Raw genomic sequence first — 27,435 nt, 5'->3', positions numbered from 1 at the left:
ACCCCTGGTCTCCTTCCCTCTAGTTTCTCAGTCACCTCTGGTCTCCTTCCCTCTAGTTTCTCAGTCACCCCTGGTCTCCTTCCCTCTAGTTTCTCAGTCACCACTGGTCTCCTTCCCTCTAGTTTCTCAGTCCCCCCTGGTCTCCTCTAGTTTCTCAGTCACCACTGGTCTCCTTCCCTCTAGTTTCTCAGTCACCCCTGGTCTCCTTCCTTCTAGTTTCTCAGTCACCCCTAGTCTCCTTCCCTCTAGTTTCTCAGTCACCACTGGTCTCCTTCCCTCTAGTTTCTCAGTCACCCCTGGTCTCCTCTAGTTTCTCAGTCACCCCTGGTCTCCTCTAGTTTCTCAGTCACCCCTGGTCTCCTTCCCTCTAGTTTCTCAGTCACCACTGGTCTCCTTCCCTCTAGTTTCTCAGTCACCCCTGGTCTCCGTCCCTCTAGTTTCTCAGTCACCCCTGGTCTCCTCTAGTTTCTCAGTCACCCCTGGTCTCCTTCCCTCTAGTTTCTCAGTCACCACTGGTCTCCTTCCCTCTAGTTTCTCAGTCACCCCTGGTCTCCTCTAGTTTCTCAGTCACCCCTGGTCTCCTTCCCTCTAGTTTCTCAGTCACCCCTGGTCTCCTCTAGTTTCTCAGTCACCCCTAGTCTCCTTCCCTCTAGTTTCTCAGTCACCCCTGGTCTCCTCTAGTTTCTCAGTCACCCCTGGTCTCCTTCCCTCTAGTTTCTCAGTCACCCCTGGTCTCCTTCCCTCTAGTTTCTCAGTCAACCCTGGTCTCCTTCCCTCTAGTTTCTCAGTCACCACTAGTCTCCTTCCCTCTAGTTTCTCAGTCACCCCTGGTCTCCTTCCCTCTAGTTTCTCAGTCACCCCTGGTCTCCTCTAGTTTCTCAGTCACCACTGGTCTCCTTCCCTCTAGTTTCTCAGTCACCCCTGGTCTCCTTCCCTCTAGGTTCTCAGTCACCCCTGGTCTCCTCTAGTTTCTCAGTCACCACTGGTCTCCTTCCCTCTAGTTTCTCAGTCACCACTGGTCTCCTCTAGTTTCTCAGTCACCCCTGGTCTCCTTCCCTCTAGTTTCTCAGTCACCCCTGGTCTCCTTCCCTCTAGTTTCTCAGTCACCACTAGTCTCCTTCCCTCTAGTTTCTCAGTCACCACTGGTCTCCTTCCCTCTAGTTTCTCAGTCACCCCTGGTCTCCTCTAGTTTCTCAGTCACTCCTGGTCTCCTCTAGTTTCTCAGTCAACCCTGGTCTCCTTCCCTCTAGTTTCTCAGTCACCACTAGTCTCCTTCCCTCTAGTTTCTCAGTCACCCCTGGTCTCCTTCCCTCTAGTTTCTCAGTCACCCCTGGTCTCCTCTAGTTCCTCAGTCACCACTGGTCTCCTTCCCTCTAGTTTCTCAGTCACCCATAGTCTCCTTCCCTCTAGGTTCTCAGTCACCCCTGGTCTCCTCTAGTTTCTCAGTCACCACTGGTCTCCTTCCCTCTAGTTTCTCAGTCACCACTGGTCTCCTCTAGTTTCTCAGTCACCCCTGGTCTCCTTCCCTCTCGTTTCTCAGTCACCACTGGTCTCCTTCCCTCTATTTTCTCAGTCACCCCTGGTCTCCTCTAGTTTCTCAGTCACCCCTGGTCTCCTTCCCTCTAGTTTCTCAGTCACCACTGGTCTCCTTCCCTCTAGTTTCTCAGTCACCCCTGGTCTCCTTCCCTCTAGTTTCTCAGTCACCACTGGTCTCCTTCCCTCTAGTTTCTCAGTCACCCCTGGTCTCCTCTAGTTTCTCAGTCACCCCTGGTCTCCTCTAGTTTCTCAGTCACCCCTGGTCTCCTTCCCTCTAGTTTCTCAGTCACCTCTGGTCTCCTTCCCTCTAGGATTCTCAGTCACCACTGGTCTCATTCCCTCTAGTTTCTCAGTCACCCCTGGTCTCCTTCCCTCTAGTTTCTCAGTCACCCCTGGTCTCCTTCCCTCTAGTTTCTCAGTCACCACTGGTCTCCTTCCCTCTAGTTTCTCAGTCCCCCCTGGTCTCCTCTAGTTTCTCAGTCACCACTGGTCTCCTTCCCTCTAGTTTCTCAGTCACCCCTGGTCTCTGTCCCTCTAGTTTCTCTGTCTCAGTCACCCCTGGTCTCCTTCCCTCTAGTTTCTCAGTCACCACTCGTCTCCTTCCCTCTAGTTTCTCAGTCCCCACTGGTCTCCTTCCCTCTAGTTTCTCAGTCACCCCTGGTCTCCTTCCCTCTAGTTTCTCAGTCACCCCTGGTCTCCTTCCCTCTAGTTTCTCAGTCACCCCTGGTCTCCTTCCCTCTAGTTTCTCAGTCACCACTGGTCTCCTTCCCTCTAGTTTCTCAGTCACCCCTGGTCTCCTCTAGTTTCTCAGTCACCCCTGGTCTCCTTCCCTCTAGTTTCTCAGTCACCACTGGTCTCCTTCCCTCTAGTTCCTCAGTCACCCCTGGTCTCCTTCCCTCTAGTTTCTCAGTCACCACTGGTCTCCTTCCCTCTAGTTTCTCAGTCACCCCTGGTCTCCTTCCCTCTAGTTTCTCAGTCACCCCTGGTCCCCTTCACTCTAGTTTCTCAGTCACCCCTGGTCTCCTTCCCTCTAGTTTCTCAGTCACCCCTGGTCTCCTTCCCTCTAGTTTCTCAGTCACCACTGGTCTCATTCCCTCTAGTTTCTCAGTCACCCCTGGTCTCCTTCCCTCTAGTTTCTCAGTCACCACTGGTCTCCTTCCCTCTAGTTTCTCAGTCACCCCTGGTCTCCTCTAGTTTCTCAGTCACCCCTAGTCTCCTTCCCTCTAGTTTCTCAGTCACCCCTGGTCTCCTCTAGTTTCTCAGTCACCCCTGGTCTCCTTCCCTCTAGTTTCTCAGTCACCCCTGGTCTCCTTCCCTCTAGTTTCTCAGTCAACCCTGGTCTCCTTCCCTCTAGTTTCTCAGTCACCACTAGTCTCCTTCCCTCTAGTTTCTCAGTCACCCCTGGTCTCCTTCCCTCTAGTTTCTCAGTCACCCCTGGTCTCCTCTAGTTTCTCAGTCACCACTGGTCTCCTTCCCTCTAGTTTCTCAGTCACCCCTGGTCTCCTTCCCTCTAGGTTCTCAGTCACCCCTGGTCTCCTCTAGTTTCTCAGTCACCACTGGTCTCCTTCCCTCTAGTTTCTCAGTCACCACTGGTCTCCTCTAGTTTCTCAGTCACCCCTGGTCTCCTTCCCTCTAGTTTCTCAGTCACCCCTGGTCTCCTTCCCTCTAGTTTCTCAGTCACCACTAGTCTCCTTCCCTCTAGTTTCTCAGTCACCACTGGTCTCCTTCCCTCTAGTTTCTCAGTCACCCCTGGTCTCCTCTAGTTTCTCAGTCACTCCTGGTCTCCTCTAGTTTCTCAGTCAACCCTGGTCTCCTTCCCTCTAGTTTCTCAGTCACCACTAGTCTCCTTCCCTCTAGTTTCTCAGTCACCCCTGGTCTCCTTCCCTCTAGTTTCTCAGTCACCCCTGGTCTCCTCTAGTTCCTCAGTCACCACTGGTCTCCTTCCCTCTAGTTTCTCAGTCACCCATAGTCTCCTTCCCTCTAGGTTCTCAGTCACCCCTGGTCTCCTCTAGTTTCTCAGTCACCACTGGTCTCCTTCCCTCTAGTTTCTCAGTCACCACTGGTCTCCTCTAGTTTCTCAGTCACCCCTGGTCTCCTTCCCTCTCGTTTCTCAGTCACCACTGGTCTCCTTCCCTCTATTTTCTCAGTCACCCCTGGTCTCCTCTAGTTTCTCAGTCACCCCTGGTCTCCTTCCCTCTAGTTTCTCAGTCACCACTGGTCTCCTTCCCTCTAGTTTCTCAGTCACCCCTGGTCTCCTTCCCTCTAGTTTCTCAGTCACCACTGGTCTCCTTCCCTCTAGTTTCTCAGTCACCCCTGGTCTCCTCTAGTTTCTCAGTCACCCCTGGTCTCCTCTAGTTTCTCAGTCACCCCTGGTCTCCTTCCCTCTAGTTTCTCAGTCACCTCTGGTCTCCTTCCCTCTAGGATTCTCAGTCACCACTGGTCTCATTCCCTCTAGTTTCTCAGTCACCCCTGGTCTCCTTCCCTCTAGTTTCTCAGTCACCCCTGGTCTCCTTCCCTCTAGTTTCTCAGTCACCACTGGTCTCCTTCCCTCTAGTTTCTCAGTCCCCCCTGGTCTCCTCTAGTTTCTCAGTCACCACTGGTCTCCTTCCCTCTAGTTTCTCAGTCACCCCTGGTCTCTGTCCCTCTAGTTTCTCTGTCTCAGTCACCCCTGGTCTCCTTCCCTCTAGTTTCTCAGTCACCACTCGTCTCCTTCCCTCTAGTTTCTCAGTCCCCACTGGTCTCCTTCCCTCTAGTTTCTCAGTCACCCCTGGTCTCCTTCCCTCTAGTTTCTCAGTCACCCCTGGTCTCCTTCCCTCTAGTTTCTCAGTCACCCCTGGTCTCCTTCCCTCTAGTTTCTCAGTCACCACTGGTCTCCTTCCCTCTAGTTTCTCAGTCACCCCTGGTCTCCTCTAGTTTCTCAGTCACCCCTGGTCTCCTTCCCTCTAGTTTCTCAGTCACCACTGGTCTCCTTCCCTCTAGTTCCTCAGTCACCCCTGGTCTCCTTCCCTCTAGTTTCTCAGTCACCACTGGTCTCCTTCCCTCTAGTTTCTCAGTCACCCCTGGTCTCCTTCCCTCTAGTTTCTCAGTCACCCCTGGTCCCCTTCACTCTAGTTTCTCAGTCACCCCTGGTCTCCTTCCCTCTAGTTTCTCAGTCACCCCTGGTCTCCTTCCCTCTAGTTTCTCAGTCACCACTGGTCTCATTCCCTCTAGTTTCTCAGTCACCCCTGGTCTCCTTCCCTCTAGTTTCTCAGTCACCACTGGTCTCCTTCCCTCTAGTTTCTCAGTCACCACTGGTCTCCTTCCCTCTAGTTTCTCAGTCCCCCCTGGTCTCCTTCCCTCTAGTTTCTCTGTCACCCCTGGTCTCCTTCCCTCTAGTTTCTCAGTCACCCCTGGTCTCCTTCCCTCTAGTTTTTCAGTCACCCCTGGTCCCCTTTACTCTAGTTTCTCAGTCACCCCTGGTCTCCTTCCCTCTAGTTTCTCAGTCACCACTGGTCTCCTTCCCTCTAGTTTCTCAGTCACCCCTGGTCTCCTTCCCTCTAGTTTCTCAGTCACCCCTGGTCTCCTCTAGTTTCTCAGACACCCCTGGTCTCCTTCCCTCTAGTTTCTCAGTCACCACTAGTCTCCTTCCCTCTAGTTTCTCAGTCACCCCTGGTCTCCTTCCCTCTAGTTTCTCAGTCACCCCTGGTCTCCTTCCTTCTAGTTTCTCAGTCACCCCTAGTCTCCTTCCCTCTAGTTTCTCAGTCACCCCTGGTCTCCTTCCCTCTAGTTTCTCAGTCACCTCTGGTCTCCTTCCCTCTAGGATTCTCAGTCACCACTGGTCTCATTCCCTCTAGTTTCTCAGTCACCCCTGGTCTCCTTCCCTCTAGTTTCTCAGTCACCCCTGGTCTCCTTCCCTCTAGTTTCTCAGTCACCACTGGTCTCCTTCCCTCTAGTTTCTCAGTCCCCCCTGGTCTCCTCTAGTTTCTCAGTCACCACTGGTCTCCTTCCCTCTAGTTTCTCAGTCACCCCTGGTCTCCTTCCTTCTAGTTTCTCAGTCACCCCTAGTCTCCTTCCCTCTAGTTTCTCAGTCACCACTGGTCTCCTTCCCTCTAGTTTCTCAGTCACCCCTGGTCTCCTCTAGTTTCTCAGTCACCCCTGGTCTCCTCTAGTTTCTCAGTCACCCCTGGTCTCCTTCCCTCTAGTTTCTCAGTCACCACTGGTCTCCTTCCCTCTAGTTTCTCAGTCACCCCTGGTCTCCGTCCCTCTAGTTTCTCAGTCACCCCTGGTCTCCTCTAGTTTCTCAGTCACCCCTGGTCTCCTTCCCTCTAGTTTCTCAGTCACCACTGGTCTCCTTCCCTCTAGTTTCTCAGTCACCCCTGGTCTCCTCTAGTTTCTCAGTCACCCCTGGTCTCCTTCCCTCTAGTTTCTCAGTCACCACTGGTCTCCTCTAGTTTCTCAGTCACCCCTAGTCTCCTTCCCTCTAGTTTCTCAGTCACCCCTGGTCTCCTCTAGTTTCTCAGTCACCCCTGGTCTCCTTCCCTCTAGTTTCTCAGTCACCCCTGGTCTCCTTCCCTCTAGTTTCTCAGTCAACCCTGGTCTCCTTCCCTCTAGTTTCTCAGTCACCACTAGTCTCCTTCCCTCTAGTTTCTCAGTCACCCCTGGTCTCCTTCCCTCTAGTTTCTCAGTCACCCCTGGTCTCCTCTAGTTTCTCAGTCACCACTGGTCTCCTTCCCTCTAGTTTCTCAGTCACCCCTGGTCTCCTTCCCTCTAGGTTCTCAGTCACCCCTGGTCTCCTCTAGTTTCTCAGTCACCACTGGTCTCCTTCCCTCTAGTTTCTCAGTCACCACTGGTCTCCTCTAGTTTCTCAGTCACCCCTGGTCTCCTTCCCTCTAGTTTCTCAGTCACCCCTGGTCTCCTTCCCTCTAGTTTCTCAGTCACCACTAGTCTCCTTCCCTCTAGTTTCTCAGTCACCACTGGTCTCCTTCCCTCTAGTTTCTCAGTCACCCCTGGTCTCCTCTAGTTTCTCAGTCACTCCTGGTCTCCTCTAGTTTCTCAGTCAACCCTGGTCTCCTTCCCTCTAGTTTCTCAGTCACCACTAGTCTCCTTCCCTCTAGTTTCTCAGTCACCCCTGGTCTCCTTCCCTCTAGTTTCTCAGTCACCCCTGGTCTCCTCTAGTTCCTCAGTCACCACTGGTCTCCTTCCCTCTAGTTTCTCAGTCACCCATAGTCTCCTTCCCTCTAGGTTCTCAGTCACCCCTGGTCTCCTCTAGTTTCTCAGTCACCACTGGTCTCCTTCCCTCTAGTTTCTCAGTCACCACTGGTCTCCTCTAGTTTCTCAGTCACCCCTGGTCTCCTTCCCTCTCGTTTCTCAGTCACCACTGGTCTCCTTCCCTCTATTTTCTCAGTCACCCCTGGTCTCCTCTAGTTTCTCAGTCACCCCTGGTCTCCTTCCCTCTAGTTTCTCAGTCACCACTGGTCTCCTTCCCTCTAGTTTCTCAGTCACCCCTGGTCTCCTTCCCTCTAGTTTCTCAGTCACCACTGGTCTCCTTCCCTCTAGTTTCTCAGTCACCACTGGTCTCCTTCCCTCTAGTTTCTCAGTCCCCCCTGGTCTCCTTCCCTCTAGTTTCTCTGTCACCCCTGGTCTCCTTCCCTCTAGTTTCTCAGTCACCCCTGGTCTCCTTCCCTCTAGTTTTTCAGTCACCCCTGGTCCCCTTTACTCTAGTTTCTCAGTCACCCCTGGTCTCCTTCCCTCTAGTTTCTCAGTCACCACTGGTCTCCTTCCCTCTAGTTTCTCAGTCACCCCTGGTCTCCTTCCCTCTAGTTTCTCAGTCACCCCTGGTCTCCTCTAGTTTCTCAGACACCCCTGGTCTCCTTCCCTCTAGTTTCTCAGTCACCACTAGTCTCCTTCCCTCTAGTTTCTCAGTCACCCCTGGTCTCCTTCCCTCTAGTTTCTCAGTCACCCCTGGTCTCCTTCCTTCTAGTTTCTCAGTCACCCCTAGTCTCCTTCCCTCTAGTTTCTCAGTCACCCCTGGTCTCCTTCCCTCTAGTTTCTCAGTCACCTCTGGTCTCCTTCCCTCTAGGATTCTCAGTCACCACTGGTCTCATTCCCTCTAGTTTCTCAGTCACCCCTGGTCTCCTTCCCTCTAGTTTCTCAGTCACCCCTGGTCTCCTTCCCTCTAGTTTCTCAGTCACCACTGGTCTCCTTCCCTCTAGTTTCTCAGTCCCCCCTGGTCTCCTCTAGTTTCTCAGTCACCACTGGTCTCCTTCCCTCTAGTTTCTCAGTCACCCCTGGTCTCCTTCCTTCTAGTTTCTCAGTCACCCCTAGTCTCCTTCCCTCTAGTTTCTCAGTCACCACTGGTCTCCTTCCCTCTAGTTTCTCAGTCACCCCTGGTCTCCTCTAGTTTCTCAGTCACCCCTGGTCTCCTCTAGTTTCTCAGTCACCCCTGGTCTCCTTCCCTCTAGTTTCTCAGTCACCACTGGTCTCCTTCCCTCTAGTTTCTCAGTCACCCCTGGTCTCCGTCCCTCTAGTTTCTCAGTCACCCCTGGTCTCCTCTAGTTTCTCAGTCACCCCTGGTCTCCTTCCCTCTAGTTTCTCAGTCACCACTGGTCTCCTTCCCTCTAGTTTCTCAGTCACCCCTGGTCTCCTCTAGTTTCTCAGTCACCCCTGGTCTCCTTCCCTCTAGTTTCTCAGTCACCCCTGGTCTCCTCTAGTTTCTCAGTCACCCCTAGTCTCCTTCCCTCTAGTTTCTCAGTCACCCCTGGTCTCCTCTAGTTTCTCAGTCACCCCTGGTCTCCTTCCCTCTAGTTTCTCAGTCACCCCTGGTCTCCTTCCCTCTAGTTTCTCAGTCAACCCTGGTCTCCTTCCCTCTAGTTTCTCAGTCACCACTAGTCTCCTTCCCTCTAGTTTCTCAGTCACCCCTGGTCTCCTTCCCTCTAGTTTCTCAGTCACCCCTGGTCTCCTCTAGTTTCTCAGTCACCACTGGTCTCCTTCCCTCTAGTTTCTCAGTCACCCCTGGTCTCCTTCCCTCTAGGTTCTCAGTCACCCCTGGTCTCCTCTAGTTTCTCAGTCACCACTGGTCTCCTTCCCTCTAGTTTCTCAGTCACCACTGGTCTCCTCTAGTTTCTCAGTCACCCCTGGTCTCCTTCCCTCTAGTTTCTCAGTCACCCCTGGTCTCCTTCCCTCTAGTTTCTCAGTCACCACTAGTCTCCTTCCCTCTAGTTTCTCAGTCACCACTGGTCTCCTTCCCTCTAGTTTCTCAGTCACCCCTGGTCTCCTCTAGTTTCTCAGTCACTCCTGGTCTCCTCTAGTTTCTCAGTCAACCCTGGTCTCCTTCCCTCTAGTTTCTCAGTCACCACTAGTCTCCTTCCCTCTAGTTTCTCAGTCACCCCTGGTCTCCTTCCCTCTAGTTTCTCAGTCACCCCTGGTCTCCTCTAGTTCCTCAGTCACCACTGGTCTCCTTCCCTCTAGTTTCTCAGTCACCCATAGTCTCCTTCCCTCTAGGTTCTCAGTCACCCCTGGTCTCCTCTAGTTTCTCAGTCACCACTGGTCTCCTTCCCTCTGGTTTCTCAGTCACCACTGGTCTCCTCTAGTTTCTCAGTCACCCCTGGTCTCCTTCCCTCTCGTTTCTCAGTCACCACTGGTCTCCTTCCCTCTATTTTCTCAGTCACCCCTGGTCTCCTCTAGTTTCTCAGTCACCCCTGGTCTCCTTCCCTCTAGTTTCTCAGTCACCACTGGTCTCCTTCCCTCTAGTTTCTCAGTCACCCCTGGTCTCCTTCCCTCTAGTTTCTCAGTCACCACTGGTCTCCTTCCCTCTAGTTTCTCAGTCACCCCTGGTCTCCTCTAGTTTCTCAGTCACCCCTGGTCTCCTCTAGTTTCTCAGTCACCCCTGGTCTCCTTCCCTCTAGTTTCTCAGTCACCTCTGGTCTCCTTCCCTCTAGGATTCTCAGTCACCACTGGTCTCATTCCCTCTAGTTTCTCAGTCACCCCTGGTCTCCTTCCCTCTAGTTTCTCAGTCACCCCTGGTCTCCTTCCCTCTAGTTTCTCAGTCACCACTGGTCTCCTTCCCTCTAGTTTCTCAGTCCCCCCTGGTCTCCTCTAGTTTCTCAGTCACCACTGGTCTCCTTCCCTCTAGTTTCTCAGTCACCCCTGGTCTCTGTCCCTCTAGTTTCTCTGTCTCAGTCACCCCTGGTCTCCTTCCCTCTAGTTTCTCAGTCACCACTCGTCTCCTTCCCTCTAGTTTCTCAGTCCCCACTGGTCTCCTTCCCTCTAGTTTCTCAGTCACCCCTGGTCTCCTTCCCTCTAGTTTCTCAGTCACCCCTGGTCTCCTTCCCTCTAGTTTCTCAGTCACCCCTGGTCTCCTTCCCTCTAGTTTCTCAGTCACCACTGGTCTCCTTCCCTCTAGTTCCTCAGTCACCCCTGGTCTCCTTCCCTCTAGTTTCTCAGTCACCACTGGTCTCCTTCCCTCTAGTTTCTCAGTCACCCCTGGTCTCCTTCCCTCTAGTTTCTCAGTCACCCCTGGTCCCCTTCACTCTAGTTTCTCAGTCACCCCTGGTCTCCTTCCCTCTAGTTTCTCAGTCACCCCTGGTCTCCTTCCCTCTAGTTTCTCAGTCACCACTGGTCTCATTCCCTCTAGTTTCTCAGTCACCCCTGGTCTCCTTCCCTCTAGTTTCTCAGTCACCCCTGGTCTCCTTCCCTCTAGTTTCTCAGTCACCACTGGTCTCCTTCCCTCTAGTTTCTCAGTCCCCCCTGGTCTCCTTCCCTCTAGTTTCTCTGTCACCCCTGGTCTCCTTCCCTCTAGTTTCTCAGTCACCCCTGGTCTCCTTCCCTCTAGTTTTTCAGTCACCCCTGGTCCCCTTTACTCTAGTTTCTCAGTCACCCCTGGTCTCCTTCCCTCTAGTTTCTCAGTCACCACTGGTCTCCTTCCCTCTAGTTTCTCAGTCACCCCTGGTCTCCTTCCCTCTAGTTTCTCAGTCACCCCTGGTCTCCTTCCCTCTAGTTTCTCAGTCACCCCTGGTCTCCTTCCCTCTAGTTTCTCTAGAGATACATCCCCACATATAGAAGCTGGCAGCAGCCAGGCCACCATTTTGTTTTTCTTCTTCACTGTGATCGAGACATTGAGGGCATTTTGAGGGAGGCTGTGTCTGTGCAAGAGAGAGAGAAAGTGTGTGCTAGTGGTGTGTTAGTGTGTGTACGTACACGTGTGTGTGTGTGTGTGTGTGTGAGTGTGGGAACAGTGTTTTTATGTTGACAGGAATTTTGGCACCGGCCCACAGAATGACGTCAAACAAAGAGACAGCTGTATTCTCCAGCTGGAGAGAGAGAGGGAGGGGAGGGAGGAGGGGGAGACAGGGGGAGGAGGGGGAGACAGAGGGAGGAGGGGGAGACAGAGGGAGGACGGGGAGACAGAGGGAGGAGGGGGAGACAGAGGGAGGACGGGGAGACAGGGGGAGGAGGGGGAGACAGAGGGAGGAGGGGGAGATAGAGGGAGGAGGGGGAGACAGGGGGAGGAGGGGGAAGACAGGAGAGTGAGGGGGGGGGGGGGTTCAGACCCCTTTTGTGTCCACAGAGCAGACACTCCCTCTGTCTTCTCCCCCCTCACTCTGTCTCCCCCCTCCCCCTAATGAGGATGAAACAGGGGATGATTGTGCCTGGTAGTACACTCTTTACACAGAGCCAGGCATGCCAAACACACACACACACACACACACACACAGACACACACACACAGACACACACACATACACAGACACACACACACACACATGTTGCACACACATTGTTTTTAATTTCCACTCATATTTCCTCTCTGATGAAGGGAAAGATTAAAGTAGTGTCTGTCTGTTTGTCTGGCACCACTAGTATAAAATTAACGTCTCCAATGTACAAAATAACAAACCGAATGGCGGGGCTATTGTTTAGCTGAGAAATTATTTGTGGCTTTAATATATATATTATCTCTCTCTTCTTTCCTCACCCCCATCTCTCATCCCTCCCCCTTCTCCTCCCCTCTCCTCCCTGCCCCTTCTCCTCCCCTCGCCTCTCCTCTTTCCTCACCCCCATCTCTCCTCCCTACCCCTTCTCCTCCCCTCTCCCCCTCCCCTCTCCTCCCCTCTCCTCTCCTCCTTCCTTCCACCTCTCCTCTCCTCCCTTCTCCTCCCCTCTCCCCTCTCCTCCCCTCTCCTCTCCTCCTTCCTTCCCCCTCTCCTCCCTCCCCCTTCTCCTCCCCTCTCCCCCTCTCCTCCCCTCTCCTCTCCTCCTTCCTTCCCCCTCTCCTCTCCTCCCTTCTCCCCCCTCTCCTCCACTCTCTCCTCCCTAATCCTTCTCTCTCCCCTCTCCTCCCTCCCCAGCTCTCTCCAGCGGTCTCCAGGGCCAGAGCGCCTCGTCCATCTCGTCAGAGATCAAGTCGGAGGATGAGGGGGATGAGAACCTACAGGATGCCCGATCTATGGAGACCAAGAAGGAGGAGTCCGACAACAAGGACCTCAAGTCTATTGATAGGTCAAGATCTAGGTAACCGTGTCTGCAATGTTCGCTTCATTTCAATTCCTCTAACAACGGATTTTGATGAAGTGAACAGTGTGATTTGGGGGACAGCTAAATAATCCAAACGAAAAACAAAAACAAAAAGAGACAAATAATCTACAAAGTGAAACACACTCAAATATCCTCACTTACATAGCTAACTGTGACATGCTATGGCCTGTCTAGTCAATAGACTACATACATATTATGACAGTCATTTAAAGCCAATTACAGCTGTTATGGCAGTTTCTCAACAATCACATAAACCCGCATACTATACAGTACACACACACACACACACAGTATATGTACACTGTGCAGGTTGGTGGCACCTTAATGGGGGAGGAGGGGCTCGCGGTAAAGGCTGGAGCGGAATCCGTGCAATGGCATCGAATACATCAAACACGCGTGGTTTGATGCCCGTTCCAGACATTATTAACGAGCAGTCCTCCCCTCTACAGCCTCCACTGGTTCACTAACACATTGATTGTAGTCCTTCGAGAGTATCTGAAGCCAGGCGGCCCAGTCCCAGTCCATGGCCTTGAGCCGTGTTTTAGCTGTTTCTCACACACCAGAGTAGAATCCCCACTTCCTCATTCCCAAAATGCACTTGGGGAATCCAGCCCATCCCAGGATAAACTCTGTGACATCACAACGTTTATAGACCTTCCACCTGGAATGATCCAATCAGACTAATTCGGACCCAACCCCAGATTATCGTGATGAAACCATTGAAAAAAAGATGTCTCCTACCCTTCCTCCCACCCTCTGTCTATATGCATTAAACCATTGAAAATATGTGCCTTCACCAATTTAAAATAGATGCCCTGAACGATTGAAAATAGATAAATTAAAGAATTGAAAATAGATGCATTAAACCATTTAAAATATATTAATTGAACGATTGAAAAATATATTTATTAAACAAATGACAATAGATGCATTAAACCATTGAACATTTTAACGATTGAAAATAGATTCGTTGAAAATAGATGCAAATTAATTGTTTCAGGTTCCAACACCATCTACTATATATGCCTTCAGAAATTATTCAATTAAAAATAATAATAATAATAATAATTCTACATTTTGTTGTATAACAGCCTGATTTTTAAATGATTTAAAGATATTTATTTTCTCACCCATTTACAGATAATACTATATAATAATAATAACAACAATAATAATAATATAATAATAATAACAATAATAATAATATAATAATAACAATAATAATAATATAATAAAAACAATAATAATAATAATATAATAATAATAACAATAATAATAATATAATAATAACAATAATAATAATATAATAACAACAATAATAATAATATTATAATAATAACAATAATTATAATATAATAATAACAATAATAATAATATAAATAATAATAACAACAATAATATAATAATAACAACAATAATAATATAACACTCGATCGTGACGAAGATGAAAACATGTTTTTAGAAATGTTGTTTTCCACATTTAACAGAAAATGAAATAGAGAAATATTTCATTTACAATAAGTATTCAGACCCCTGAGTCAATACTTGACCTTTGACAGTGATTAGAGCTGTGAGTCTTTCTGAGTAAGTCTCTAAGAGTGATTACAGCTGTGAGTCTTTCTGGGTAAGTCTCTAAGAGTTATTACAGCTGTGAGTCTTTCTGGGTAAGTCTCTAAGAGTTATTACAGCTGTGAGTCTTTCCGGGTAAGTTTCTAAGAGTGATTACAGCTGTGAGTCTTTCTGGGTAAGTCTCAATCCCACACCTGGATTGGGCAACATTTGCCCGTTATTATTTTCAAAAACTCTTCAAGCTCTGTCAAATTGGTTGTTGATCATTGCTAGAAAACCATTTTCAGGTGTTTGCCATAGATTTTCAAGTAGATTTAAGTCAGAGTTGTAACATTCAGGAACATTAACTGTCTTCTTGGTGAGCAACCCCAGTGTAGATTTGTCTTTGTGTTTTAGGTTATTGTCCTGCTGAAAGGTGAATTCATCTCCCAGTGTCTGGTGGAAAACAGACTGAACCAGATTTTCCTCTGGGATTTTTCCTGTCCATTCCTTTTATTTTTTTTCCTGAAAAACTCCCTAGTCCTTAACGATGACAAGCATACCCATAACATGATGCAGCCACCACTATGCTAGAAAATATGAAGAGTGTTACTCACTGATGTGTTGTATTGGATTTTCCCCAAACATAACACTTTGTATTCAGGGCAAAAAGTGAATTGTTTTGCCTCATCATTTGCAGTTTTACTTTAGTGCCTTGTTGCAAACAGGATGCATGTTTTGGAAAGTGTGTATTCTGTACAGGCTTCCTTCTTTTCACTCTGTCATTTAGGTTAGTATTGTGGAGTAACTACGATGTTGTTGATCCATCCTCAGTTTTCTCCTTTCACAGCCATTAAACTCTGTAACTGTTTTAAAGTCACCATTGGCCTCATGGTGAAATCCCTGAGCGGTTTCCTTCCTCTCCGGCAACTGAGTTAGGAAGGACGCCTGTATCTTTGTAGTGACTGAGTGTATTGATACACCATACAAAGTTTAATTAATAACTTCACCATGCTCAAAGGCATATTCAATGCTTGTTTTATTACCCATCTACCAATAGGTGCCCTTCTTTGTGAGGCATTGGAAAACCTCCCTGGTCTTTGTGGTTGAATCTGTGTTTGAAATTCACTGCTCGACTGAGGGACCTTACAGATAATTGTATGTGTTGGGGGGTACAGAGACGAGGTAGTCATTCAGAAATCACGTTAAACACTGTTATTGCACACAGAGTGAGTCCAATGGAACTTATTATGTGACTTGTTCAGCACATGTTTACTCCTGAACTCATTAAGGTTCGCCAATAACAAAGGGGTCGATTGACTCAAGACATTTCAACTGTTCATTTTTTAATAGATTTGTACAAAATAAAATAAATAAAATAAAAATCATTCCACTTTGATAGACCAGTGACAAATATTCTCAATTTAATACATTTTAAATTCAGGCTGTAACAACAACTAAACAGGGGCAATAATTTGTGATTGAACTGTATCTACAGTGCAGTCAGTTGCACAAGTAAATGAATAGGCATCACAAATCCTATAAACGGAGATTCAGACTGCGCCCGGCTTCATCCATTGTAGTGGCGTTTTTCAAAATGGCTAAGCGTGGGGGGGTAAGCGTTGGTTTAGCTGGTGCTGATCAGTCCCCTATATCGGTCCCACAGCAACGCGGACGACGAGGACTTGTCTCCGGAGCAGAAGATCGAACGTGAGAAGGAACGCAGGATGGCCAACAACGCCCGGGAACGGCTGCGTGTCCGAGACATCAACGAGGCTTTCAAGGAGCTGGGGCGCATGGTGCAGCTGCACCTGAAGAGTGACAAGCCACAGACCAAACTGCTCATACTGCATCAGGCCGTGGCCGTCATACTGAGTCTGGAGCAGCAAGTCAGAGGCAAGGGACCTGACACACATATATATATATATACCTATAGGGAACTGACACACACACATATATATATATATATATATACCTATAGGGACCTGACACACACATATATATATATATATATATATATATACCTATAAGGACCTGACACACACAAGTCAGACAGACACACACAAGTCAGACAGACACACACACGTCAGACAGACACACACACGTCAGACAGACACACACACATAGACACACACAAGTCAGACAGACACACACACATAAACAGACACACACACGTCAGACAGACACACACACGTCAGACAGACACATATAGACACACACACATAAATAGACACACACACATAGACACACACACACACGTCAGACAGGCACACACACGTCAGACAGACACACACACATAGACACACACACACACATAGACACACACAAGTCAGACAGACACACACACATAGACACACACAAGTCAGACAGACACACACACACACGTAGACACACACAAGTCAGACAGACACACACACATAGACACACACAAGTCAGACAGACACACACACGTCAGACAGACACACGTCAGACAGACACAGATTTCCCTCGCTGCTCCTGGCTCAGTATGTGGCTCAGTATGTGTGGGTGTGTGTGTGTGTGTGTAGTATTAGTAGTAGTGGCATTAGTAGTAGTAGTAGTAGCAGTAGTATAGTAGTATAGTAGTAGCAGTAGTAGTAGCAGTAGTATAGTAGTATAGTAGTCGTAGTAGTAGTAGTAGTAGTATTAGTAGTAGTGGCAGTAGCAGCAATAGTAGTATAGTGGTAGTATAGTAGTAGCAGCAGTAGTAGTATAGTAGTAGTAGCATTAGTAGTATAGTGGTAGTATAGTAATAGTATAGTGGTAGTATAGTAGTAGTAGCAGTAGTAGTATAGTGGTAGTATAGTAGTAGTAGCAGTAGTAGTGGTAGTAGTACTTTATAAATCATTTTCTAGTACTAGTACTGTTACTACTTCTACTACACACACATACACATACACACACCTACTGAGCCTGGAGCAGCAAATCAGAGGTCAGAGACAATACAGACACACACACATGCACACACACCAACACACACACGCCAGGGTGCATTATACTTTAGGCCTGGCTGTGGTTGAATCTTAACTTCCCCTTCAAGTCGAATTTTCACTTAGCTTCCTATTGATGTTGACGCATTAATTAGTGTAAATCTGATTTAAGTGGGAAGTTAAGATTGTCTCCATAATTTAACAGGACACAGAGAGCACTCTCTTCTCAGATCCACATGGGGGTGCTGCTTTAGTTCTTAAACACTTAACTTGTGTCTATGTTTTCTTGCGCGTGTGTGTGTGTGTGTGTGTGTGTGTGTGTGGGTGGGTCCGTGTCTCTAGAGAGGAACCTGAACCCTAAGGCAGCGTGTCTGAAGAGACGTGAGGAGGAGAAAGGCTCGTCGGACGGCGGAGCGACCCTCTCCCTGGCCGGGCCGCACCACGGCATGGGGGACGCCTCCAACCCAATGGGACAAATGTAAAACCCCCCTAAATGGTCAGAAGACATTCACTTTAAACTAATCTGCTGTGAAAACACACGTACCATAACTTACCATTAACCCCCCCCCCCCCCTAAAAAAAACTACGAAAATTAAATTGGTGTTTATAATTTTTAACATTCTGGCTCCATTTGCTAAGGAATCAATACAAAACAGACAAGTAATATGCAATAAAACCCACTTTTAACAGAGAACAACTATTTGTTCTAATTGTCAGTCTTTCCACAGTGACTTTGCCTCCACACGCTCTGCATTGTGTACATGGATAGCATTGTTGTTTTGTCCGCGTCCCATATAAATGATACACTTTAATAGCAGATTTACAGTACAAACGGGGACTATTTAGGACTATTTCTCCATTTGTACACTTGAGTCCAAATGGATTGAAATTAAACAAGCTGAGAGTTGCATTGTTTTCTGGGGTTTGGCATTGCTGGTAGTTAACAATGCTGACTCTACAAACTCTCAAATCTACTGATACAAAATGCTGGGTACCTTTGAACAGCAGATTGGCAGTAAGTGTGCTTTTAGTGTGTGTGCTTATTGTGTGCTCCGCTGTGTGTGTGTGTAGTTAACTTGCTTTAGTGTTCATCAAGTGAAACTCAGTGAAAACCATCGTGTGGTTTTTGATTGTGTGTGATGTATTGATGTGTTGATTGTTTCACCGTCTGTAGTTGAATGTTGTGCAGAAACGATGAGACTGAATCGAGGTTTGACAGTAGTATAACATACAGTAACAGGCAAAAATGGTGGTGCAGAATAATAGTGAAGACATCAAAACTATGAAATAACAGATATGGAATCATGTAGTAACCAAAAAAGTGTTAAACAAACCAAAATATATATTTTAAATTGTAAATTCTTCAGGCTCCCGAGTGGCGCAGCGGTCACAGTGCTAGAGGCATCACTACAAACGCTGGTTCAATTCCGGGCTGTATCACAACCGGCTGTGATCGGGAGTCCCATAGGGCGGTGCACAATTGGCCCAGCGTCGTTAGGGTTTGGCCAGGGTGTAGGCCGTCATTGTAAATAAGAATTTGTTCTTAACTGACTTGCCTAGTTAAATAAAAAGATGACAGCTTGGCATTCTCTCAACCAGTTTCACCTGGAATGCTTTTCCAACAGTCTTTGAAGGAGTTCCCACATATGCTGAGCACTTGTTGGCTGCTTTTCCTTTACTCTGTGGTCAAACTCATCGCAAACCATCTCAATCGGGTTGAGGTCGGGTGATTGTGGAGGCCAGGTCATCTGATGCAGCGCTCCATCACTCTCCTTCTTGGTCAAATAGCCCTTACACAGCCTGTAGGTGTGTTTTGGGTCATTGTACTGTTGAAAAACAAATGATAGTCCCACTAAGCTCAAATCAGATGGGAATGGTGTATCACTGCAGAAGGCCTGTGAAGGCCTGATTCACACATTCTCCTCTGAACAGTTGATGTTGAGATGTGTCTATTACTTTAACTCTGTGAGGTGCAATCTGAGGTACAGTTAACTGCCCATTTCTGAGGCTGGTAACTCTAATGAACGTATCCTCTGCAGCAGAGGTAACTCTGGGTCTTCCTTTCCTGTGGCGGTCCTCATGAGAGCCAGTTTCATCACAGCGTTTGATGGTTTGTGCAACTGCACTTGAAGAAACTTTACAAGTTCTTGAAATGTTCTGTATTGACTGACCTTCATGTCTTAAAGTAACGATGGACTGTCGTTTCTCTTTGCTTATTTGAGCCGTTCTTGCCATAATATGGACTTGGTCTTTTACCAAATAGGACTATATTCTGTATACCCACCCATACCTTGTCACAACACAACTGATTGGCTCAAACGCATTAAGAAGGAAAGAAATTCCACAGATTTGAACAAGGCTGGTTGAGAGAATGCCAACGTTGGCTACGTTGAAGAATCTCAAATCTAAAATATGTATTCACTTGTTTAACACTTTTTTTGGTTACTACATGATTCCGTATGTGTTATTTCATAGTGTTGATGTCATCAGTAGTATTCTACAATGTAGAAAATAGTACAAATGAAGAAAAACCCTTGAAAGAGTAGGTGGCGACAGGTGAATGTATGTTCTCCATAAGATTTGGGAGTGTAAAGAGAAATCCAGTACACAGGTACAGAAGCTAATCAGACAGTGGTACACAGGTACAGAAGCTAATCAGACAGAGGAACACAGGTAAAGAAGCTAATCAGACAGTGGTACACAGGTACACAGGTACAGAAGCTAATCAGACAGTGGTACACAGGTACAGAAGCTAATCAGACAGTGGTACACAGGTACAGAGGAACACAGGTAAAGAAGCTAATCAGACAGTGGTACACAGGTACACAGGTACAGAAGCTAATCAGACAGTGGTACACAGGTACAGAGGTACACAGGTACAGAAGCTAATCAGACAGTGGTACAAAGGTACAGAAGCTAATCAGACAGTGGTACACAGGTACACAGGTACAGAAGCTAATCAGACAGTGGTACACAGGTACACAGGTACACAGGTACAGAAGCTAATCAGACAGTGGTACAGAGGTACAGAAGCTAATCAGACAGTGGTACAGAGGTACACAGGTACAGAAGCTAATCAGACAGTGGTACGTACACAGGTACACAGGTACAGAAGCTAATCAGACAGTGGTACACAGGTACACAGGTACACAGGTAGAGAAGCTAATCAGACAGTGGTACACAGGTACACAGGTACACAGGTAGAGAAGCTAATCAGACAGTGGTAGTCAGGTAGAGAAGCTAATCAGACAGTGGTACACAGGTACAGAAGCTAATCAGACAGTGGTACACAGGTACACAGGTAGAGAAGCTAATCAGACAGTGGTACACAGGTACACAGGTACACAGGTAGAGAAGCTAATCAGACAGTGGTACAGAGGTAGAGAAGCTAATCAGACAGTGGTAGTCAGGTAGAGAAGCTAATCCTTTTTGTTTCTTCTCATTTGTTTATGTGTGTGCGTGCGTACGTGCGCGCGCGTGCGTGTGTCGTGTCGTGTCTGTTGGTTTGTCCAGGTAACAGCTGTCTCTAACCCCTTCTGTCCTCCTATAGGTCCAAGCTCCCGGAGTTCATCAAGATGATGAGTGACCACTTCCTTTGACAACATTCTCTTATTTCCTGAACCAATCAATCAACCGATCACGTCAATCAACGATCGAGCGATCTGACCAACGTCTTGCCCTGACAACCTGTCTTTTGTCTCCTGTAGAAATAAATGAACCCAAATGTATATTGGCTATGGAACAACATAACAGATACTACAGTACTACAGAAACTACAATACTACAGATACTACAGTTCTACAGATACTACAGATACTACAGATACTACAGTACTACAGAAACTACAATACTACAGATACTACAATATTACAGATACTACAGTTCTACAGATACTACAGTTCTACAGATACTACAGTTCTACAGATACTACAGTTCTACAGATACTACAGATACTACAGATACTACAGTACTACAGAAACTACAATACTACAGATACTACAATATTACAGATACTACAGTTCTACAGATACTACAGTTCTACAGATACTACAGTTCTACAGACACCACAGTACTACAGATACTACAGTTCTACAGATACTACAGTACTAAAGAAACTACAGTTCTACAGATACTACAGTACTATAGATGCTACAATACTACAGACACCACAGTACTACAGATACTACAGTTCTACAGATACTACAGACACCACAGTACTACAGTACTACAGATACTACAGATGCCACAGTACTACAATACTACAGATACTACAGTACTATAGTACTATAGTACTATAGATTAGTACTATAGATACTACAGTACTATAGATACTACAGATACTATAGATACTACAGTACTATAGTTAATACATATACTACAGTACTACATATATTACAGTACTACAGTGCTACAATACTACAGATAATACATATACTACAGTACTAAAGATACTACAGTACTACATATAATACAGTACTACAGATACTACAGTACTACAGTACTACAATACTACAGATAATACATATACTACAGTAATACAGATTCTACAGTACTACAGATACTACAGTACTACAGATTATACAGTACTACAGATTCTACAGTACTACAGATTCTACAATACTACAGTAATACAGATACTACAGTACTACAGTACAACAATACTACAGTAGTACAGTACTACAGATAATACATATACTACAGTACTACAGATTATACAGTACTACAGTACTACAGTAGTACAGTACTACAGATAATACATATACTACAGTACTACAGATTATACAGTACTACAGTACAACAATACTACAGTAGTACAGTACTACAGATAATACATATACTACAGTACTACAGATCATACAGTACTACAGTACTACAGATCATACAGTACTACAGTACTACAGATACTACAGTACAATACATTTGTTCTTATTTCTTTCTGTTATTATATATCTTAAAGATTTTTTTTTTTTAAATGAAAAAAACTATATATATAATAATTGATGCAACTACTCGATGTTGGGGGACTATTTCAAACATATCATTATGTTTTTTAACAATGTTTAACAATGTTGCAGACGGAGCTGTTAATGAACACAGCCCTCTCCACTGAATGGCAATCTTCTCCACACTGTGGAAACTCTTGCAGTAGTGCCTGAAATCCTCCTCGACATTTCAAGTTAGCTAGATATATGTGAAAACTCAATCAAGTCAGTCTAGACGGGAGAGGGTATTAATAGAATATGAAAAGTAGACATTATGTAGAATTTCAAGATATTGTAAAAACATGCAATAATGACGACAACAAAAGTGTACTTCTAATCTAAAACAGAACAAATTAATTTTGAGATAACACTTTGTTTTGGGGCTCTAAGTTGGCTAGAATTGGCTGTATGCTAGAATGGATAGAGGCAAAAAATTGCTGCCCCTTATACTTATAGCCACTCGAAACTAGCAAACGTCCAGATTCAGATTTGAAATGTGTTTTCATTGGCCATTCTTTTGCGTGGGCGGAGCAGATGAGCAAATGGACCCTTGTGATTGGAGGGCAGGCCGTTGGTAGTGTTACTGTTCGTTAGCCCATGTTACTAGGCAGATGAAGGAAGGACGGAGAGAAAAGAAAGGGTGGAGAGATTGTCTCCTTGCTGTGTCTGTCACACAAGACAGATCCAGAACAAAGTCTCTCGCACCGTGATGACGTCACTTCCTGGTTGGTGATGTCACGTCCTGGTTGGCGATGACGCTGCGTCGGAAAGGCACAGCCAGAGGGGGAATGTACATCCCAGAGGCCGAGCAGTCCGTCATCTTGTATGATTTGTCTGATTTATAAACCCCGGTCTAGCACTTCACACCCCCCCTCTGTCACCCTCCCCAGTTCTCCCTTCCTGCCCCCTTACCCCCCAACCAAGCCCCAACCCCCAGACCCTGCAAGGCTCCAGAGATGCAATTTTAACATTCACTTCTACCAATGTGCCTTTCAGAGTTCATATCATTCAAATGCGATGAGGAGGAGACGGACGTTATCTGAACTTTTTAGGATTCCAGCTTAGGGAACTGTTAGTTATTAGGTCTATGCAGTCAGGTTTTTTTTCCGACCTGGGAATTAAAAAAAAAAAAAAAAAAACAGTCAAAAGAGGAAAAAAAAGTATTTTTGGGATAAACTGTATTTAATTGTACTGTATGCTTATATGTAATTAGATGACGTGTCCCTGAACAGACCTTGTTTTAGTCAGTTGAGCCTCCTGGCGGCCCCAGCACCCCGAGTTTCAGACCCCTTCCTGTATTATTCCAAGTTTCAGCCTGTTTCCATAGTGACCTACACGTCTGTTATTGAGCGTTGTATTATAGCTATCAGCTTTTTATCAATATCGGCTTGTCCGTGAGCCCCTGTAGTCTTCAGTACCAGTGTGTGGTTGTATGTGTAAAACAGAACTATTTCCTATTTTTTTTTTAAATCCGTCTCTTATTCTTTGTCTGTTCTGGTTTCTCCGTTGATGAAAAAAAGTACTAAACCACGACTTGCTGCCCTGTGGAGATTCGTCAGCAGCTGTTTTTAAATGTGGTTTACATTATCCAATCAACGCAAAGGCACTGAAACTGGAAAATAATCTATTTAAAAATCAATATATATAAATGTAAAATATATACAATATATAAAATAAGGAAGGTGCCAGTTTTCAAAGGAGAGGTTGTTTTGGTGGTGATTAATTATTTTCTCAGAGATGGGTAAGAAGGTTTGAAGAGGCATCTCAGTGTTACTTTAAAGAGACAAGACACGTTCTTCTTCTCTGCCGTGCCGTGCCGTGACATCACAATGACTGACTATGGTGTCCCTGACTGGACAAAAAGGGACCGGTTTTCTCTGGCGGGGCCGTGACATCACAATGACTGACTATGGTGTCCCTGACTGGACAAAAAGGGACCGGTTTTCTCTGGCGGGGCCGTGACATCACAATGACTGACTATGGTGTCCCTGACTGGACAAAAAGGGACCGGTTTTCTCTGGCGGGGCCGTGACATCACAATGACTGACTATGGCCGTCCCTGACTGGACAAAAGGGACCGGTTTTCTCTGGCGGGCCGTGACATCACAATGACTGACTATGGTGTCCCTGACTGGACAAAAGGGACCGGTTTTCTCTGGCGGGCCGTGACATCACAATGACTGACTATGGTGTCCCTGACTGGACAAAAGGGACCGGAGTTACAACATGCTCCACTCACTGCTATTCAGCTGTCAAAGGAAACGCAGACATTTGTCAATTGTATGCAACAAATGCAAACTGACGATTATTTTGAAATTGTGTATGTAAAAGTTATATTTTTACATGTAGGCTGTTGTTATTTTGTGTTTAGATAAGACGTTGTGTTAGTTTTTTGTTAAAAGATGAAAAAGTTAAATTCGGTGTTGAAAACATGTCACATTGAAAATGTAGTGAGGTCAAAAGTTTCAATATCATATTTTTTTTGTTTTCTTCAGCATTTTGTTTGTTTATATCAAGAAGGTATATAATATTATTTTCATGCTCCATGCTCATTGCCATTTTTCCATTGTATTTTTGAAGAAATAATGTGTATATAAAGTCATAATACACAGGGTTCATGACCTTTTGGTTGGGGGTGCTGGTGGTGAATAGCTGAAAGTGGGAGAGAATTGAGTTGATTTGATCAGTTGTATTCTGCTTGTAATTGTCTGGTTATTCTAGCCAGGTGCCAATATTAATTAAATATCAATGGCACGTAAACTGTATGTGTGTCATGGCTTCTCAACTCACTGTTCTTGATATATATATATATATATATCTCAGTGTTGCACCACGATGACTCGTTGACAGACAGCACAACTCTCGTTCGCAGGGAAATACTGAATATTCTGGCTGTATTCAAGTTGTGCCAAACAAGTACGGGTCAGAGTTACAGTTGGCAAGAAATCTTCATTTGTCAGGTTAATTAAAATGTTTGATTGTCTTAAAATGTGCCCCTGGCATCTGAAAATTAACGTTAATGTATTATTAGTAAAGATTGAAAAATGTTGCAATCTTTTTAGCTATTTTCCACCCCAAAAAAAGATGATTCAGTCTAGATTCAGTCTATTATTTGACAGTTTTCCAGCTAATTCCTGATCATTCTTGATCATTCCTGATCATTTCTGATCATTTCTGATCATTCCAGCTAATTCCTGATCATTCTTGATCATTCCTGATCATTTCTGATCATTCTTATTCATGCTGTTTGAATCGGACCTAGGCTAAACTATTTTTTATTCTAAGTGCTAATATTTCGATTTTGCAAGATGTAATTTTGAGTAAAAAATTCTCAAGGATTGCAATATCTCAGTTGTTGTGTTTATAGCAACAGGCAAACAAGTATTTCCTTTTCCTGACTCTACATGTTATCTCACCTCTCTTGTGATGCTATCGGTTATAGCAGTGATGCTATCGGTTATAGCAGTGATGCTATCGGTTTAAGCAGTAATGCTATAGGTTATAGCAGTAATGCTATCGGTATTTTAAAATGCTATTGCATTTTATACAAATGGTTACCATGGGTGTTGGTTACCATGGGTGATGGTTACCGTGGGTGATGGTTACCATGGGTGGTTTTGTGACACTAATTTTGCAGGAAGACTTCCTAATGTTTTTTTGTAGAATGTAAAAAAAATAATGAAAAATAATAAAGTTAACAATAAAAGGGGCCTCTTTGCCTGATAACAATGGCTGCCATTAAAAAAAAAAACAAGGGTCAATTATTTAACATCTATTGCCAAGTAATATCGATTTAATTTCTGATACGATTCAAAAACCACAAAGTCAAACAGATTTAAGTCTTGATCAAAAGTTTAACCTGACTAGATTATCATTATACTCCTTTTTAAAGCAACGTTAATAAAAGGTATTGTACACTTGAAGTTTGAAAGGTTGGCTGAGTTTCCATTCGTCTTCAGTCTAGCTTCTAGCCACCATCTACAGTGACACCTGTCAATCAAGTTATGTCTGCAATTTGTACACATCCAGTCTTCAATATGGTTTAATTACTATCTTCTATTTTTGATCTCACATCGCATCACAGCAAAGTTAGACTACAGAGATACTAACATAGAAGTTAGACTACAGAGATTCTAACACAGAAGTTAGACTACAGAGATACTAACATAGAAGTTAGACTACAGAGATTCTAACACAGAAGTTAGACTACAGAGATTCTAACACAGAAGTTAGACTACAGAGATACTAACATAGAAGTTAGACTACAGAGATTCTAACATAGAAGTTAGACTACAGAGATACTAACACAGAAGTTAGACTACAGAGATTCTAACACAGAAGTTAGACTACAGAGATACTAACATAGAAGTTAGACTACAGAGATTCTAACATAGAAGTTAGACTACAGAGATACTAACACAGAAGTTAGACTACAGAGATACTAACATAGAAGTTAGACTACAGAGATACTAACACAAAAGTTAGACTACAGAGATACTAACATAGAAGTTAGACTACAGAGATACTAACATAGAAGTTAGACTACAGAGATACTAACACAAAAGTTAGACTACAGAGATACTAACATAGAAGTTAGACTACAGAGATACTAACATAGAAGTTAGACTACAGAGATTCTAACATAGAAGTTAGACTACAGAGATTCTAACATAGAAGTTAGTTAGACTACAGAGATTCTAACATAGAAGTTAGACTACAGAGATACTAACACAGAAGTTAGACTACAGAGATACTAACATAGAAGTTAGACTACAGAGATACTAACATAGAAGTTAGACTACAGAGATACTAACACAGACGTTAGACTACAGAGATACTAACACAGAAGTTAGACTACAGAGATACTAACACAGAAGTTAGACTACAGAGATTCTAACACAGACGTTAGACTACAGAGATACTAACACAGAAGTTAGACTACAGAGATTCTAACACAGAAGTTAGACTACAGAGATTCTAACACAGAAGTTAGTTAGACTACAGAGATTCTAACATAGAAGTTAGACTACAGAGATACTAACACAGAAGTTAGACTACAGAGATTCTAACACAGACGTTAGACTACAGAGATACTAACACAGAAGTTAGACTACAGAGATTCTAACATAGAAGTTAGACTACATAGATACTAACACAGAAGTTAGACTACAGAGATTCTAACATAGAAGTTAGACTACAGAGATTCTAACACAGAAGTTAGTTAGACTACAGAGATTCTAACATAGAAGTTAGACTACAGAGATTCTAACACAGAAGTTAGACTACAGAGATTCTAACACAGAAGTTAGTTAGACTACAGAGATTCTAACATAGAAGTTAGACTACAGAGATTCTAACACAGAAGTTAGACTACAGAGATACTAACATAGAAGTTAGACTACAGAGATTCTAACATAGAAGTTAGTTAGACTACAGAGATTCTAACATAGAAGTTAGACTACAGAGATTCTAACACAGAAGTTAGACTACAGAGATTCTAACATAGAAGTTAGACTACAGAGATTCTAACACAGAAGTTAGTTAGACTACAGAGATTCTAACATAGAAGTTAGACTACAGAGATACTAACATAGAAGTTAGACTACAGAGATACTAACATAGAAGTTAGACTACAGAGATTCTAACACAGAAGTTAGACTACAGAGATACTAAAATAGAAGTTAGACTACAGAGATTCTAACATAGAAGTTAGACTACAGAGATTCTAACATAGAAGTTAGACTACAGAGATTCTAACATAGAAGTTAGTTAGACTACAGAGATTCTAACATAGAAGTTAGACTACAGAGATACTAACACAGAAGTTAGACTACAGAGATTCTAACACAGACGTTAGACTACAGAGATACTAACACAGAAGTTAGACTACAGAGATTCTAACATAGAAG

General features: G+C 45.0%; 1 protein-coding gene across 35 annotated transcripts in view; it reads left to right on the top strand.

Moving 5' to 3' along the window:
- LOC110517257 (transcription factor 4) overlaps positions 1-24,286 on the top strand; it is a 437,420-nt gene extending 413,134 nt beyond the window's left edge. For 10 of the 35 annotated variants that reach the window (XM_090191590.1, XM_090191581.1, XM_090191600.1 and 7 more), the window contains 4 exons: positions 11,862-12,024; positions 15,263-15,492; positions 16,887-17,022; positions 20,095-24,286. In XM_090191590.1, coding sequence (XP_090047716.1) covers positions 11,862-12,024; positions 15,263-15,492; positions 16,887-17,022; positions 20,095-20,143 — 578 coding nt within the window. In that variant the 3' untranslated portion in view covers positions 20,144-24,286. Of the gene's footprint in view, positions 1-11,861; positions 12,025-15,262; positions 15,493-16,886; positions 17,041-20,094 lie in introns of all 35 variants that reach the window. The other 25 variants (XM_090191595.1, XM_090191593.1, XM_090191601.1 and 22 more) reach the window with 4 other exon arrangements.
- The last annotated feature ends 3,149 nt before the right edge of the window (positions 24,287-27,435 follow it).

The sequence above is a fragment of the Oncorhynchus mykiss genome, chromosome 12 (genome assembly GCF_057628025.1).
Source record: "Oncorhynchus mykiss isolate SJ-2025 chromosome 12, ASM5762802v1, whole genome shotgun sequence".
NCBI lineage: Eukaryota > Metazoa > Chordata > Actinopteri > Salmoniformes > Salmonidae > Oncorhynchus > Oncorhynchus mykiss.
The sequence above is the reverse complement of the archived record's forward strand: the minus strand, read 5'-3'. Positions and strand labels throughout refer to the sequence as shown.